This window comes from Ochotona princeps, chromosome 4 (genome assembly GCF_030435755.1).
Source record: "Ochotona princeps isolate mOchPri1 chromosome 4, mOchPri1.hap1, whole genome shotgun sequence".
NCBI classification, from domain to species: Eukaryota; Metazoa; Chordata; class Mammalia; order Lagomorpha; family Ochotonidae; genus Ochotona; species Ochotona princeps.
The window spans coordinates 55,193,501-55,211,759 of NC_080835.1; the positions used below are offsets into that span (position 1 = coordinate 55,193,501).

General features: G+C 44.0%; 1 protein-coding gene across 3 annotated transcripts in view; it reads left to right on the forward strand.

Annotated features, from left to right (window-relative positions):
- Positions 1-18,259, forward strand: part of UVRAG (UV radiation resistance associated) — a 312,534-nt gene that overhangs the window by 282,511 nt on the left and 11,764 nt on the right. The window contains exons 14-15 of one of the 3 annotated variants that reach the window (XM_058663602.1): positions 902-993; positions 10,297-10,815. In XM_058663602.1, coding sequence (XP_058519585.1) covers positions 902-993; positions 10,297-10,354 — 150 coding nt within the window. In that variant the 3' untranslated portion in view covers positions 10,355-10,815. Of the gene's footprint in view, positions 1-901; positions 994-7,540; positions 7,985-10,296; positions 10,816-18,259 lie in introns of those variants that run through there. The other 2 variants (XM_058663603.1, XM_058663601.1) reach the window with 2 other exon arrangements.

Consider the following 18,259-nt stretch of genomic DNA (forward strand, 5'->3'; position numbering starts at 1 on the left):
CAAAAGACTGATACCCTTAGCATTTACATGCCAGAACATGGGGTTTATCAAGTTTACACACTTCCATCATGTGACTAGGCCATTGGAAAACCAGTCTGGCCGGGATGTGCTGCTGTACTCTGTGTAGCTGGTGTGCAGCTGAGGATGTGTACGAATGTGGACAGCCACTTGCCCCCACTGTCCATTGTGGTTGACATTCAGAGACTGAAAGGAGGGAGATGAAAAGCACTCAGCAGATCGTCCAAGGTGCACAGAAGGATGCTTCATCTGAGAAAATCACTTTTGGCAGAAACAAACCCAACCAAGGACTGCTGCAGCCACAAGCCAGTAGTCTCCTCATACAAGTGCTCTAGCCATGTGCTCTGGTTCTGGACAAGGAGGAGTTAGAGATGCAAGACAAACACAGACGTGGCCTCTGTCAAAAATACCTTGCTGTTTATTTGTTTGATAAACACTGGCTGAGCCCCAGCCCTGTGCCAGACACCATTAGAATCACAGATGAATCCAAGATGGTCCTTGCCATGTTGACACAAGTACAAAGGAAGCAAGGCTGCCAGGATCTAAACTGAAACACTGGGCTTAGTGCCTGTGTCCTTGGAATTGGATTAGCAAGCCTTCCTGGGGCCTGGGAGTAGAAAAGAAGACTAAAATACGGGAGTCTTGGAAATATCCTGGCTCCACAATTGACCACTGTGAGGCTTATCTATTTTTAAGAAGCAAAGGAGACAGACAAGGTGACCACTTTTAAATTCCCTCCCAACAGGGTGATTGATATCCAGATCATACATTTCCATTTCTTATTTCTGTATTCAATAATTCATTTGTTTAGTGGTTCATTTTCCTGAAGAATTATCTAGAATCTGCCAAATTTTCTTTTAATTATTTTCTTCTACCTTTGCAGCTAAGATACCAACATGGACTAGGGACTCCAGACTTGAGGCAAACCCTTCCTAACCTGAAAAACTTCATGGAACATGGACTAATGGTCAGGTGGTGAGTACCTTTACCTCTAATAACCAGAAACCATCATGGGATTAATAACTGAAAAACCTCCCTGACTTCCACCTTGCTCCACTCCTGCCTCCTCAGGTTTCTCTGAAATGAGACATCTGAGAAGAAAGGGAAAGGCAGCCATCATGCTTGGGTAGATCTAAACTCCAGTCTGGCTAAGGGGGAGGCGAAGAGGATGTCATGTGAATAGGGAGGAGCTGTCTCAGCAGGCAGTCCTTGAGTGAATGGCTGAGACAGACAGGGAGACTGCCAAAATAGGAGATGCAGAGCCCAAGGGCTCCCCAAAGAACAAATGGAGGACCTGACTATGGAATGAAAATCAAAGCCAAGTGAGTGTGAGCATTAAGGGAGGGAAGCAGACAGGAGGTAGTTCAAGCTGCCAGAACCTCGTCCAAGACCGAGAGATGCAATCTACACTGTTTCTCATATTTGATGTCAGTGCGTGTTATACCATGAGCAAGCAGTACTTTGCTAAGATAGATACGTCATAGCAGGTGTTGGTTTAGCTAATGCTTGGGATACCTACATCCGATACCTGAGTGTTGGTTTTACTCATGGTTCCTCTACTTCTAATGCAGCTCTCTGCTGCAGCTTGCCTGTTAAATGCGTCCTGAGAAACAGCAGGTGTTGACACAAGTGTTTGTGTCACTGCCACCTATGTGGGAGACCCGGATTCCTGGCTTCGGCCTAGCCCAACCTTGGCCATTTGTATGGGGAACCAATAGATCAAGATTTTTTTTTCTCTCTCTCTCTCTCCTTCCCTACCTCTCTTTTTCTCTCTCCCCCTCTACTCCCTTTCTCTCTTACTCTGCCTTTCATACACACACACACACGCACACGTATATATGCATGACCCTTTGACAAAGAGGAGAGGAGAGGAGAGGCTGATTCAGTTGGCAACCGAACCGCTCGACTGATTCAGTTAACTTAAAAATAAAGAAAATGCTATTAATTCTGGCCACTTAGTTCTTGAATATTTGGGTGATGGCATTAACTTACCAAGCCATGTGATATGAGTGGAAATCAGTCCATTAGAGTTAGACAACTGGCAGGAGTAGCACGGCCTCCTCTGGGGGCATTAGCTTCTTATCCCAATTCTAATCTGCTGTGGGGTTTGAAGTCCTCTTTTCCTTCCTTCCTTCCTTTCTTCCTTCCTTCCTTCCTTCCTTTTAAAATTTATTTCTTTTTATTGAAAAGATAGATTTACAGAGATAGAAAGACCCTCCATAAGCTGGTTCACTCCCCAAGTGGCAGCATTGCCCAGAGCTAAGCTAATCTGAAGCCAGAAGCCAGGAGCTTCCATGTCTACCACGTGAACGAAGGATTCCAAGGCTTTGGGCCACCCTCTAATGCTTTCCCAGGCCACAGGCAGGGAGCTGGTTGGGAAGTGGAGCAGCTGAACTGGTGGCCACATGGGATCGCAGCACATACTAGGTGAGGATTTAGCCATTGAGCCATTGTGGTGGGCCTAAAGTCCTCGTTTCTAAAACATGGGTTTCTCCGCAGTAATTCTGTCCTGTTCCTCCCACTTGGTTGTTATGAAAATGATGTTAAACAGAAAAACTATTTGATGGGAGCTGGCATTGTGTCAGAGTGGGTTAGGCCACTAACTGCAGTACTGGCATTCCCTGTGGATATAGCTCCACTTCCAATCCAACTCGCTACTAATATGTTGGGAAAGCAGTACAGGATGACCCAACTGCTTGGGCCTCTGCACCCACATGGAAGATGTTGGAAGAAACTCAAGAAGCTTTTTAACTGCTGTTCAAATCAATTTTTAAAAAGAAAAAAAAAAACTATTTTGGGGGAGAGAGGTGCAATATTGCTTCCCTTTTTTCTGTGCCGTAGGTAGCAAGTGATAAGCAAGTGATTTTGATGGTCAGTCTTTACTTTGACTTTTGGTTTTGATCCCATGTGATCTTCAAAATGACAAATTGCAGATGTTAGATCTTATTTATTTTTTTTAAAGATTTATTTATTTGAAACTTAGAATTACACAGAAAGAGAGAGAGACTAAGAGAGAGGTCATCCATCCACTAGCCTAATGGCTGCAATGGCTCGGGCTATGCCAGATGGGAACCAGGAACTTTATCTGGATCGCCCACATGGGTACAGGGCGCCCAGCACTTGAGTGATCTTCTGTTGCTTTCCCAAGTGCATTAGCAGGGAACTGGATCAGAAACAGAGCAGTCAGGACTTAAGCCGGTTATGCATCAAGATGAAGGAATTCATGATGGGGGAAGGGTTTGGGGTGAAGGGGGGGAAATCCCAGTACCTATGAAATTGTGTCATGTAATGCAATGTAATTAATGAATAAATGAATATTAAAGAAAAAAAATAATAAAAATAAAAATAAAAAAAAGAGAAAAAAGGACTTAAGCCGGCACCCACATGGGATGCCCAAATTGCAGACAGTGGCTTTTACCCACTACACCACAACACTGGCCACCAGACAGCCAGTTTTATATAGGATTGCTATTAAGCAAACAAATTGTTTAAAGAATTATACTCAGAATATCAAAATAATTACCAGAACTTGATGCCGATATGGCCTTCAGGACCTTGAGGAATTGAGTGTTAATGCAAAAGGACAGCACTAATAGTGATAATAATGAAAGTGATCTAGCAGACATGCATTCACATCACATCTGCGTAAAGCCCTGTGATGGGCTCTCTGGAGAGGAACCACAGGTCGTGGACTCAGACCCTGCCCTTGAGGGCTTTGTGGTCCAACTGGAACAAGGCATATAATTCATGAGAAGTGTTCCACACAGATGGCAAATATCCCCACATAATGGAAAAGAGGCAGCTCACAGCACCGCCTGGTTTAGCCAAATGCATTTTCTCAGTGCAGATAGCAAGTGGTCCCTAAGCTAGTGAAAGGCCTGTCTTTTCTCCACAAGTGGTGATGCCATCTCTTTCATGCCAAGGGTACTTCAAAGAGTTCATGGAAAATGTGTCTTGTGGAAAAATGATGCAAAGATTTTTCAGAACCTTTTGCACCAGAAAAAGAAAAAAAAAAAAACCTTAGGTTTGCATGCCATTTTCTGCCGGCTTCTTGAGTACCCCTACTTCCCAAGTTCCCTTCTGTACGCAGATCTGTTTCCATTGTCAGGTGGGTCTGTCCATGGGCTGGAGCTGAATTCCTAGTTACTACAAGTAACATTTCTGTAAGTCTCGTTTGAGGATGCCCAATAACTAACAACCCCTTTTCCCCCAACATTTGGAAGCATTTGAGGGAGAGGAAACAAGAGACAGCCTAAAACAAATCAAAATGTCAGCTTTATTGCTGATAAAACTGCTTAGAAGATGTGGCTTTAGATCTGTAATAAAGTGACTTGCAAAGACATCACTCAACATTAAACATCCTCCTCATCCCTGCGATGGGAACGGGAGATGCAACGGCTCGTCCGCACAGAGGCAGCCCCTTAGCCATACCGCTGAGGGCCAGGCCTCCTCCGCAGGAAACCAGGCGAGGGCTGCGCCAAGCATCCTGGCCGTCTGTTGGGCTTGCCCTTGAAAGCCATCTGTCAGGAGAGTCCCTCCTCCGGGAGCGAATGGGAGCAGAGAGCACCAGCGCTGTTTCTCCAAGGCCGCCGCCCTCGGCGCCCACACTCCATGTGCTTCCTACCTTCTCTAATGTTCAGCCATCTGCCTCCCAGGGTTAACTCTACTTAGCCGTGATGTATTGTTTTTCCTTCATTATTGGATTTGATTTGCTAATTTTTAAGATTGTCTGCATCTGTGAACTGAAATGAGACTGGCCTATAATTTTTGTTTCTCATAAAACCCTTGTCTGATTTTGGTTATAACATAACCAAACATGATGAGGTTATGACAGCCTCATAAAATAGAGAATGTTCCCCGTCTCCGCGGCTCTCTGAAACAGTTTATATGAGACAGGAGTTAGCGCTCTCTTGAAAGTCTGATAGAACTTGTTAGCCAAAAACCTCGTGTGACTTTGGCTGAGGTAGAGTGTGTCGATTTTTAACTTCTGAGTTAACTTCAATAGTTCCTGCAAGCCTATTTATGTCCTATTTTCCGAGTTCTGAAGTTCCAATGCACTTCAGTGTATTTCCAGTTCTGTCAGCATAATGGGAGTCCTGTGGGCTACCTGGGTGCTGCCGAACTCTGTGTGGCCTCTGACCTTGCCGACCACCCCTGTCTTCCTGGGATATTCTCCTTTCTTTGCTTCCATTACTACCCACCCTCTTCTTGTTCTCCTCTGATGGCTGCTCTCCTCTGGTTTGCATGATCCTCCTCCATTACTGAACCATTAGATTCTAGAATTCTTCATGGGGCTACTTTGGGGCCTCTCCTCTCTTCTCTCCTCTCTTCCCATGTATTCTCTCCCTGTCCTATAGTTGTGAAAGATACCAACTCCATGTGTGGACCTCCTGAGGTTCTGTTTCAGTCTAAACCTCGCCTGCAAACTCTGGATCGGCGGAAGCCTACCTGGCTGTCGCTGCCCCGGAATGCCAGAAGCAGCTCTTCCTCCTCTTCCTCTCCCCAGTGACACTATTCACTCAGCAGTTCACGTGGGGAGACCAGCCTTCCTTCTCTAATTTTTTGCTTCCATTTCTAACAGATTCCCCCTCCCCTTTTTTTTTTTAGATTGATTTTATTTATTTGAAAGGCAGAGTGATGGGGGTGGGGGTGGGAGGAGAAAGATCTTCCATCTATCTGCTGGTTCACTGCCCAAATGACCACAGTGGCTGGAGCTGGACCAGAAGGAAGCCAGGAACTCCATCCAGATCTCCAAAGTGGATGGCACAGATGTAAGTGCTGGGCCCATCTTCTGCCACCTCCCAGGTGCATCGTTAGCAGGGAGCTAGATCTGAAATGGAGCAGCTAGGCCTGGAACCAGCACTCTGATAAGGGATGTTTATGTCATAAGGGTTAGCTTGCACCACAATACTAGTCCCCTGCCAGGTTCAATCTCTAATACTTCAGTGAATCTATCATTTCCACCTGCAAAATGCACATTTGCCTGACCATGTCCCACCATATACTATTACTACCCTCATCTGAGCTGCCACCTTTCTGACCCAGACAGCCGTGCCAGCATACCTGTGTCCCTGATACCACTCTCATCCCACCACTGTTGAGTCTCCAGAACGACCAGAGGGATCTTTTTAAACATTGAATATATCTTGACCTCAGCATCTTCACTGGCTAGAATACAGTATCTTTTCATGACCTACCAGGGCCCTACCTCATCAGACACCACTCTCAGAAGTGGCAGGCACCGTTGCCACACGACTCTTCAGTGTGTTTGCAGCACAAGCGGGCTCCCATATCAGTCCTAACACTGCTCCCTCTGTCTGCAATGGGCTAGCTCTCTGTTGCCTCCCCACCGCCACCCTCCCCACCCTGTGGAGAGTGAACCGTGTAAGCAAAGACCCAGCAGCTTTGTTGGCAAAGGGTAGACCACCTCACCTGACTAAGAAGCTGTTTTAAGAATGTGAAGAATTTGATTGTGTGGTTTCTAGAACTTGAACAGTTTGGTACTTGCTTTCACAAACCACCTGAAATTGGGTGAGTCACAATAAAACAAAGCTCATTGTGCTCATACTTGTGAAGACCAGAACTCCAAGAGCCTGGCACTAGCATCTGCCCAGCTCTGGTGAAGCCTTTCTTTCTGCCTTGTAACATGGCAGAGGGTGATCTGGTAACACCAAGCAGGCAGGCTATGCTCACAAGAACTCATCCATGCATTCACAATTGAATGGACAAAAGGGTGGGGAGCCTGTTTTCTGTCAAGAGCCATTGGGAATTTTATTTTAAAGCATTATTCATTGGCCATGCAAAATTATTGCCTCAAAAAGTAACCTGCTGTAGACTCATTGATTCATTGAATTAGTCTTTGGTTGCCTTAGCAGGCCCAGACCAAATAATCTTCTGGGCCTTATGCAGCCTCTGGACTGGATGTTCCCCAGTGCTTTGTGACGCAAGCATTTCCCATAGGTCCCACCTTTCTCCTCCAGTCATCAAGTCTCCAAAGCATCAAATTGGCATGACATAATCAAGCCCTAACAGAAAAAGAAAACAAAATTACAAATACCAAATTAGTGAGGGAATGTAGGATTAGAAACAAATTGCTGGACCTGGTGCCATGGCTCAATGGCTAAATCCTCACCTTGTAAGCCCCAGGATCCAGTATGGGTGCTGGTTTGTGTCCCAGCTGCTCCACTACCCATCTAGCTGCCTGTTTGTGGACTAGGAGAGCAGTAGAGGACAGCCCAAGGCCTTGGGACCCTGCACCCATGTGAGAAAACCAGAAGAGGCTTCTAGCTCCTAGCTTTGGATCAGCTCAGCCTCATTGCAGCCATATGAGGAGTGAGCCAGCTGATGAAGGATCTTTGTCTCCTTCTCTCCATAAATCTAATCTGCCTTTCCAATAAAAATAAGCAAATTTAAAAAAAGAAGAAACAAAACAGATTGCTTAGAGACTTAGAGATTTGATTCTTCTGAAATTTCTATACAAAATACACCCAAAATATTTACCTAACTGTCCTTCTTCTCTTAGAAGATTATCGTCTCCAGCACCTCTCAGTTCCTGAGGTAGAGAAATTGACTGACTTTCCACGCATGGCTGACCTGTGAACTTGTAGCAATGAAACTTGAGCTCCATACCTATCCATTTGTGGAGGGCCCCTCTGTGCCAGCTGTGCCAAGCACATTAGCAGGGATTGAACAATCCTGTGCCACTTTATGTTACTCTAATGAAAAATCGCCTGCCAGAGGGCTGCAGTAAGAATGCAACACACTATTGCAAAGGGAAGACCGCTGCAGGAAGCCTTGCAAGTTGCAAACCCAAACAAAGCCAATGAAGCACTTTCAGTCCCAGAGGAAACATGAGGGTTTCCCAGAATAGCCCTGGATGGAGGAATTACCTGCCAAGACCCTGCTCCTTAGGGCAAAGGGTAAAAAAACTCAGACTCCTCAGGGAAGTGCTTACATCTTTCCTAAAAAAAAAAAAAAAAAAAAAAAAAAAAAGCCACTTGCATTTTTCCTGCAATGGTTAGCACTCCTGCACGGGCCCCTGCAGAAGCAGATTGCTGTGCTTTTTGTGTCTGGACTTCCAGCTGCCCAAGGATCAGGCACTCCCTGAGTGACTGCCTACCGTGAGCTTCAAAGTCCGTTATAACTTCCTTTGTTCTATAGAGACAAGACTGTGATAAAAAAAAAATTCTTTAAATGTAATGACTTGTATTTTCTTTCACATTACAGAAGCATCTACCTGATTAATCCTAAAACGCCCTGGTTTTCCTCCTGAACACAGTCGCTGGGGACCCAGTTCTCAGTGACTTATGCCAGCTCTTTACAAAAGGAGTGCCCATAGTTGCCAAGCAGCACAATCTTGAAAGGCAGAATTACAGTCTAGAACCTATGCTCTTGGATAGGGAAAAGTCACTGGCACAGCCCTTATACATTCCATCCTTCTCTCTTTTTCTCACTGCTCGCTGCAAAGTGGTCTGCGATTCAAACTGAAGTGCACACACCGACCACTGCTGCTGCTGCTGAGTGATGAGCAGGCAAGCATGTGCACACAGGCTGCTGGTTGATGGCTGGCAGGGGGCCGATGAGGTTAGAGCTGAGCTGGCGAGATCATGTGTGATGGTTTCTGTGGATGAACTGTGCAATAGTCTCCAGGGCCTCCACTGTGTCTCCCCACCACTCTTCCGCCCACCTCAACTAACCCCCTCTTTTCTGACCCCAGTTCGTACCTGTCAAGTTCCCACTCACTAGAATGGCTGCTCCTTTTTTACCCCGTTCAAATGTTGTTCTCATTCCAATAGCCAGCCCATACCCAACCTTACTCATTCACAGGCACCATGGCACACAGAGGTCCACACATGTACCCTCAATAGCTTAGGGTCACTTCTCCCACCAGCCTCCTGAGCTACAGGGGACTGGGGACCACATCGTACTCATCTCTGCTGTGCCCCCAGCCTACACTTGGGAAATAAATTGGTGATATGCTTCATGGAATACGAACAAAAATATATAATAAAAAGTAGAAAGTACACAGTATAATTACTTGCTAATGTGAGAGGTATCAACAAGCCTGCCCTTAGGAGACAGCATTTGAGTAGACCTGGAGTGCAAGGATTTGGGCATGCAAGGATTTGACAGAATAGGTTAAGACACAGTAGCCCCGCTCAGTGGAAGAAGCACTAGCAATTCAGAATAACAACCTGAATACCAATATTGACTGTCTGTAACCTGCAGCATATTGAAACTGCCTCAACCCTTGGATTGATCAAATGAGAATAATGCCCACCTGTTAGTGTGGCTGTGGGGACCAAACATTCGAGTACCCAGCATACTGCCTGGCATATTGACTCAGGAAATGCTAGCTGGGCCAGATGTTTGGTGCAGTGGTTGAGAATCCCCTTGGGATACTTGCAAGTCCCAACTCCCCTTCCAGTTACTGCTTCCAGTGCATACCCTGGGAGGCAGCAGGTGAAAGACTCAGTGGGTGAGTCCCTACCACCCATATGAAGTACTCGAGTTGAGTTCTTGTTCTGGGCTGGCCCAGTGCCTGGCCCAGCCTATGCCACTGTGGACTTTTGGGGAGTCACCCAGTGGATGAAAAATTCATTCTCTCTCTCTCTCTCTCTGTCTCTCTCTGCCTCTCCCCACCCCCATTTTCTCTGCCTTTCAAATAAAATAAAAATCATATAAATAAAGTCTTTACAAACGGATCGTAGTCATGACCTCTGTTTTAGGTTAAATCCATTCTTTATTGTAGTTACTTTGTTTTTCCTTTAAAATATATAATCATCTATAAAATAAGCATAGAATATGGTTCTTTAATATTTTAAAATGAAGACTCCTGCCCTCTCGTACATTAGTGGTACCAAATATTCACCATCTCCTTCTCACTTTCCCCAAGTCTTTTGATAAGACTTTCTGAAGCCTTAGAGATAAGTCTGCTAGAAATCTGTTTGCCTATGATCTTTATTTGATCCCTGCCACCTTAGCCAGTTCTCACTCATAGTTAGAAGTTGTGCTTAAAAACAAAAACAGAACTCTTAATTTTGAAACTTTCTATATTCAGCTTGCCACGACCCTGTGAAGGAAGTAGGGCAAGAGTCACTACTGTAGTGGTCAGAAAACCCAGACTCCAGAAAGCATGAAGTAATTGCCAAGATGCCATGATAGAAAGTAGGAGACTGGACGCCCCGCTGTCTCACTTTGGGTCCCCCTGTGTTCTTTCTGCCGTGTCATGAGGCCTTCTGTGTTTGTGGTCGTTCTGCTCCTTGCCTGCCCTCCTAGCTCTGAGCCACCTGTGTTCCAACACCTGTTACCTCCTGAAGGGAAGCCACCAAGGTGAAATCCAGGGCCCTGGAGAGGTGACACTGCGCTCATAGCAGCAGCTCTCGAGGGAACCTTCTTACCTCAGAAATTCAGGAAACTAAGTTATAAAACTTGGTGAAGAATGTAAGAGGGAAAAACCAAAAATGATAATGTATTTCAGCTCTTGCTTAGGAAACAAGAAAACTGAAGAAGAAACTCATGAGTTGGACAGTGTCCTAACATGTTTGCCCATAGGATTCGTCTTCCTTGAATGAAATGTTCTTTATTCAGAAAGAGATATGATAAAAGCAGGATATCAAAGCCATCTGGCCTGGCCTGTCTTAGTCACTGAAGGTTTTATGCTAAGTTTACGCTATCAGTTATAAAGCTAAAACTCTAACCTTCGTAGAGCAGTGCATTGCAAAGGAAGGGGCACTGCATTTGGGATTCAGATAATGTGGGCTAAAAAAATTTTTTGTAAGAAAATCTAGATTCCAATTTCAGCTTTTAACTGAATTTTCACAAATAATTCTTGAGTATCCGTATTTTAAATAAAGTTAACCCCAGCCCAATTTCCCAAGCATAGTTGTGTGGAACAAATGAGATAATGTCTGTCAACATGGTTTATAAACTAAAAAGAAATATACAACATAGCATTGAATATTATGCATTTGACAATTCATTCGTTTTGTGTCTCCTCTGCTGGTAGCACCATTCAAAAGATGGAGGAAGAATCCAAGTGTGAGATTTGCCCTTCCTTTGCCCAGTTGACAGTTGTTTAGTTTATCACCTAAATGAATAGATAAGACAAATTAAATATTTTGAAGGACATGACTTGCAAAAAGTTTTCCTGTGCATTGTCCACCCTCTCTTTCTCACACTTGGAATTTGGGGGCCCGAGTTCCATAGTCAGTGGACAGTCTGCTGCAGTGATGGAGGTCAGCATTGAGCTGGCTTACATGTTCCTAAGGGCCACGTGGACTGCTTTGGAGACGGAATTGGTCTTCGTGCCTGTCATGAGAACCGGGCCTGAGAAGCAGCCTCAGCTATTTAGTAAATTGTGTGATTAGTGTGGGAAACCCCTGGTGGCTTCACAGAAGGTCATCTCACAGTATGGTAAAAAGTCCAAATCTGCTGACCTAGTCATTCCAATCCAGTATTCCCTTCATCTTTGTAAGTAGAAATAATCAGATCTAATGTATTTAGATAGAATAGAAAACGAAAGTATCTAAAAATGTTGGTGCATTTAAAGGAGGAATTTTTAAGATATATTTATGTATTATTTGAAAGACAAGGTAACATGGAGAGAGAGGGAGGGAAGGAAAGAATCCATCTACTGGTTTACTCTCCAGACGGCCACAAAAGCTAGGACTAGACCAGACTGAAGCCAGGAGTTTTATTCAGGTCTCCCAAGTGGCTGACAGGACCCCAGGAAATTGGGCTATCTGTTGCCTTCCCATATACTCTAACAAGGAGCTTGCATCAAAAGTGGAGCAACCTGGAAGTGAACTAGCACTTTGATATGGGATGCTGGCATCATAAATAGTAGCTTAATCCACTGAATCACAACACCTGCCACAAGTAAGTAAATCTAGAATATAAGTGAGATAGTCTACTTTCTTTAAAGTTAGAGTGGTGAATTAGGTAGTTCTGCTTTTAAGCCAAACCGTTTGTCTTTGAAATGAGGCAGAAACCAGAAATTCTACAAGCCTCGCTTTATAAAATCTTCTCTTTCCTTCTCTGCACCATGCTTAAGATGAATTCAGAACTGAGTTCTATCAGATGACCTTTGAGGGACTTTAAAAAAAAAAAAACATGTTGTCTGGCAGATACTAGGTTTTCAATTGAGGTCAAGTGACATTGTCTCTGAGGCGTCTAGAGGGCCACAGCAATAGGCTGGCCTGGGAGAGTGGCTCTTGCAGGCGGGCAGCCCCGGTGCAAAAAGGGAAGCTTCTCCTGAAATAAATGTGCAAAAAGAGCTTTACTGGCGTTTGGATGCCACGACGGCTATTTTAGAAGGAACCTTGATGAGCCATCTCCTTGCCTCAAAACAGGAACGCACCAGGCATGTGGGTATCTACAGGATTTTTAAAGACCTTGGGGGACCAGGCTTCTCCCACAACTCATTCCACAGTTTAAACACCCTCACTTCAGGAAATTCTTCCCTCTATTGAACTTCCAGGCCCCCTCCTGCCGTCAACACCCATTTCCGCTTTTTGCTGTCTCCAGTTGGGATGGAGAACAGCTGGCCAACATCCTCCATGTACTCGCTCTCTGCCACCGTGCCAGAGCCTGTGGCCGTCCCCGGCCACTACTCTCCACCTCCAGCACCAAATCAGAATCACTTTTCTCTTTGTTTTCATTTGTGGCACGTGCATCTCTCTTTGCACCTTGTACTTATACAATCACATAAGTTCAATGAAAAACGTTTCAAAATGGAAGAAGCGTGCCAAAAAGGGGAAACCAGTCGCCCCCACAATCCAGGGACAGGAACACTTGTTGTCAGCTTCCTGGATGTTTCTTACCTGAGCTCAGATCATCCACACCAGGGCTGTTCAAAAGAAGCACAGTGTGATCATGTATACAAATTCCAATATTTCTGGCAGCCCCATTACGGAAAGGCTAAAGGTAACAAATGAGTCCATTTTAATAGCATGTCTTACTAACCCAAACTAAATCCACATTGTATATCTAAAATATCTTATTCACCTGTGATCAGCATTTTAAAAATTACTAGTAAGATAGTTTGGATTCCCTTGTTTCCTGCTACACCTTATAAATCTATACTTGCTGCACCCCGCAAGTTAGTCTGGTTACATTTCAAGCTTTCAAGCTCCAGCAGCCAGGAACCAGTTACTGATGGGGTCAGCTTTGGACAGCATAGCTACGTGTCCTGCTTTGCTGTATAATATCACATAGTATTTTTCCAATACCACTGAAGACATTTGACTATCACTTTAAATGGCTGTATGGTATTTCATCATTTGGATTTATTACAGCATTTTATTTGGACAGTTTTGACTGTTTTTTTTTTAAATAAAGCAAACATTTATTAAATTGTGATAAAAACATTCCATCAAATTACAAAACCTGAGTAAGAAAAACAAACGGCACATGCTTAACTGTAGTTGAATTCAAATGAAATTTGCATTCCCAAAATATTATACAGTAATTAGAAAATACCAGCCAAAGTAATATTAGGATACTTTTACGTGCGGTCTCAACAAACTTGAACAGAAGCAAGTTTTAACAAAGGTAAATTTTACAGTGAAACATAGCAGTAGGATCTTAACATGTTTGTTTTACTGCTATTTGACACTATGATACAAAAATAAGAGGATTTACTTGACATTTTTAATAAATATCTCATGGGCTGTTGAGTGCCTTACTGGTGAAAAGATTTAACTGGCTAATCTCATCAATCCATTTTGTACATTTAGTAAGCATCAACTCTGCCCTACATAACTCTTAATGCAATTCACAGCACACAAATGGTTATCATATTAAATACATAATCAACTCGGACTTCTCAACAACGAGGAAATTAGTAAACCATCAAATGGACTGCTTACCATACACTTTCCTCATAACTAAATAACACAAAAAAAATCAAAATAATATTTGTAGTCACCCTAAACTATCCCACGGCAAGAGATGGTGAAGATTCTCTGTTCTAGGCATGTAGGCATTCCATGGATGAAGTAATAGCAGAGTATATTTAGCATGTTGTGAACATGAATATGGCAAATTGGCAGTTTCCGTCAGTTACTGGCAATGGTTTAGAGTGTTTTTTGTATTAATTGAATATTTCTTGATACTTAACCAAAATAAGTACATTTTTTTTCTTTTGAGTGTAACTAATTAAGCCCATTTATTCATGAAACAAATGTATTCACTGAGAGTCAATTGCATTATCTCTCCTGTTAGATTGGAAAATGGATTCTAGGATTTCAAAAAATGTAAGGAAAAAGAAAAAAGAAATGTTAAGACCAGGTGCCCCCCTATTGTTTCTAAGACTTGACAGTTGAACTATACACATTGTATTTCTTTTTTTTTTTTTATTTGTTCATTCAAGAAATATTTATTGGTAAGACGTTATGGGAGGTACAAAAACGTCTCAGACCCAGATCCTGCCCATCGGGAGCTTATAGTCTAGTAGAGGAGATAGAACACATGTGGGATACATGATCAGACCTGGACCAAGAGGTAAAGTGTAGGTGACAGCCTATTGAAATTACCTAGCCTAGGTAAGGTGGGACGTAAAGACTGTTGAGGTAGAACCGACAGGACTTAGCTGAGACTCGACATGGGAGTTACAAAAAGAAAAGCAGGTGACTTGAACTTGCAGTATGGGTGATATCAAATGTAAGAGCAATGAAGGGGATAGGTTTGTGAACATAAATAAAAATCTCACAGATTTTGCAAGTGCCTGGGACACACTCAGCACAATCAGTAACAAAGAGCTGATTACTCACACCAGGGTTGGAAGTACCTCAAAAAAACTAGTAACTTCCTCCCCAACTTTGCCTCTGCCCTAAAATTTCTCCAAAATATCCTCCACTGAAATTCATAGTTGCTAATATTTCCTCAACTAAACCCTGTGTCTAGGCAGGCTTCCTTTGTAAGACTGAAAACAGAAAATGGCGTTGCTATTTGATTCACTAAATTATCATTAGCAACTCCAGGACAGTAACTGTACTTTCCAGTAGAATACATGAATACATTCCCCCAGCCCTTGTCCGCTAGGAGCTTACAGTCCAAGACAGTAGCAAAAAGAGTAACATAATCCCAAATCTAAGGTGGAAGGCGAGGTTAAGAACTATGAAAAAGTTATCAAGTGCTCAAGGAACAGTTTTAAACATGGAAATCAGGACAGAGCCTCCAACAGATAGGACAATGTAGACCAGAAGTATGTGAAAATAAATATGTTCCTCCCTTCAAATTCCAGAAAGACCAACCACAAAAGAGGACCACCCAATTCCTGCTGTATATCTTTTGTTAGGAGGCAACACAAGTATTTCATGAAAAACACAATTCAGAGGCAAGGAGACTGGAAAATGAAGGCGCAGATTCAAGTTTGTCTTCTGGAAAGAGAAGGCACTTGAAGCCAGGGAATCAGCCATGTCTGGCTACATACATGGCACTGCAGGCACTAAAGAGGGTACATGCTTCCTAAGACCAAGCTGCTGCCACCTCAGAGCTTACTGTGGTAACAACGCCACAGCGTACAGAATGCAAGATGCCGCAGCAAGTACAAGACAATCATAGCTGGTTAACACATGAGGATATCCAATAGCTTTCTGATGGCTAAGAGTCCATCCATCCCTGAGGGCGGCCAAGTTACTGTCCTGAGATAGATTTTTTCTGTATTCATGCTCAGCTCTATGTGTCAAGACTCAGCTAGAGAACGAAGGCAGCGAGAATAAGCAAACAAAATGTAGTGCCTTCCCTTCTGGCCTTCCTTCCTAATGCCAACCCAGACTGCTGACCCCAGAAGCTCCCCTCTGTTATGTCTGCAAGCAGCTGTGCTCATGAGACTGTGCTCATGCTCCGAGCCATCTTCATCTTTCATAAAACGAAGGGACTTTACAAACCCCCTCAGTCCTTTCCAGCACTGACCCTCAAATTAGCAGAATTCTATCTCCTGTTGCTAGTGCTAACACTCAGAGTGGGAAGATAAAAATGTCTTTCCAAAAAAAAAAAAAAACAAAACAAAAAAAGGCTTTCCATATAAATTATACACAACTCCTACTCATTTAGCCAGAATCTACTTCTACCCTTTCAAAACCTAATTTCTACCATAAGAAACTTATGTTAATATGTTTTATTAAGTGTGCACAAAATGCTTAAAAAAAAAGTTCTTTCCCCATCCCTACATCCTACATCAACATCTTGGTATGTCTTCGATTAGAGACCAAATCATAGTATATACATTGTATTTCATTGAATGTCCTTCCTTTCATTTTTTTTTTAAGATTTATTTTACTTTTTCATTGGAAAGGTGGATATACAGAGAGAAGGGTATTCATAGAGAAAGATCTTCCATCTGGCTGGTTCATTCCCCCAAATGGCCACCATGGCCAGAGCTGAGCTGATTTGAAGCCAGGAGTCAGGAGCTTCTTCCAGATCTCCCACACGGGTACAGGGTCCCAAGGCTTTGGGCCGTCCTCTGCTGCTTTCCCAGGCCACAAGCAGGGAGCTGAAAGGGAAGTGGAGCAGCTGGGATACAAACTGGCCCCCAGGATCCCTCCCTTTCATTTCTTATTTCTCATTGTTCTCATTCTGTCTCTCCCTCCCTCCCTGGTTAATTCTCACTTAGTCTTCAAGGCACTGATCAAATGCAGCCTCTTCTGAAGGTCCTCTAGCTGAATACCAGTGCCCTCTCCCTAATATTGTACAAAATGCACGTTGTATACAAAGCATCCCTGGTGTTCTGGTCCTTGGTTTACTATCTGTATGCTCTACTGTAGTGGAAATGCCCTAATGATTAGAAATATTTCATATACATTTCATTATTCTGGAGCCTCACAGACAGGCAGTGACTGCTGATTTGTTTACGTATTTGAAGGGCGGCACATGAGAGAGAAAGTGAGAGATCTTCCATCCACTGGTCACTCCCCAAATGGCCTCAGTGGTCAAGGCTGGATCATTCCAAATCCAGGGACTTTTTCCAAGTCTCCCATGTGGGTACAGCAACCCCAGGACTTGGGCCATCCTCTGCTGCTATCCCATTCCATAAGCAGAAAGCTAGATGGGAAGTGGAGCAGCCAGGACACTAGCTGGCATCCTTATGGGATGCTGGAACTTGCAGATGGAGCATTAGCCAGTTGGGCCAAGGTGCCAGCCCCTGTGTTCTCTACTATAATGAAATGCCTTAATATTTGGAAATGTTTTGTATACAGACAGGCAATGAAAGCAGATTTCTTCTTCCTCTTCCTCCTCCTCTTCTTCCTCTTCCTTCTCTTCCTCTTATTCTTATTCTTATTCTTTATTTGCCTATTTGAAATGCAGACTTAGAGAGAGAGATCTTTCATCTACTGGCCATTCCTTAAATTACCTTAACAGTCAGAGTTGGGCCAGTCCAAAGCCAAGAGCTCCTCTGGGTCTCCCACATAGGCGCAGAGTCCTAAGCACTTGAACCATCTTCTGCTGCTTTCCCAGGCACATTTGCAGGGAGGTAAATGGAACATGGAACAGCTAAAGCTTAAGCTGGCACCCATAGGGGGATGACAGCATTGCAAGTGAAGGCTTTACCCACCGTGCCACAGCACCTGCCCTGTGAATGTAGATTTCAATCATGTCTACCAAAATATGTGTTAAGAAGCAAGTGACCATATGTAGTATCAATTAGAAGTCCCAATAATGAGAACTGAGAATCCAGAGAGATCACTTGAGTTGGTACTCTGATGGAGGTGTGTTGCTGCAGGTGGGTTTTGGAACATAAGAGTGCTTTAATGGTGGGGACAGGAAATCAGCAGAAAAGCCACATAGGCATTCAGTCCTGGGAAGGCAGTGTCTTGAAGAGGGGTTCTTTAAGTTGTTGAGTGTCACTCAGTAAGCAGCCTTCAGAGAGAACACACTGTAGCAGGTTTCAAGGCTTAAAGATAGGAACTTTGCCCATCAAACATCAATATGAGGGTGCAGCCATGTGCAGATTTGGGATGCTAAGAATAAGGCAGTTGGGCCCGGCGGCATGGCCTAGCGGCTAAAGTCCTCGCCTTGAACGTCCCGGGATCCCATATGGGCGCTGGTTCCAATCCCGGCAGCCCCACTTCCCATCCAGCTCCCTGCTTGTGGCCTGGGAAAGCAGTCGAGGACGGCCCAATGCATTGGGACCCTGCACCCGCGTGGGAGACCCAGAAGAGGTTCCTGGTTCCTGGCTTCGGATCGACACGCATACTGGCCCGTTGCGGCTCACTTGGGGAGTGAATCATCGGATGGA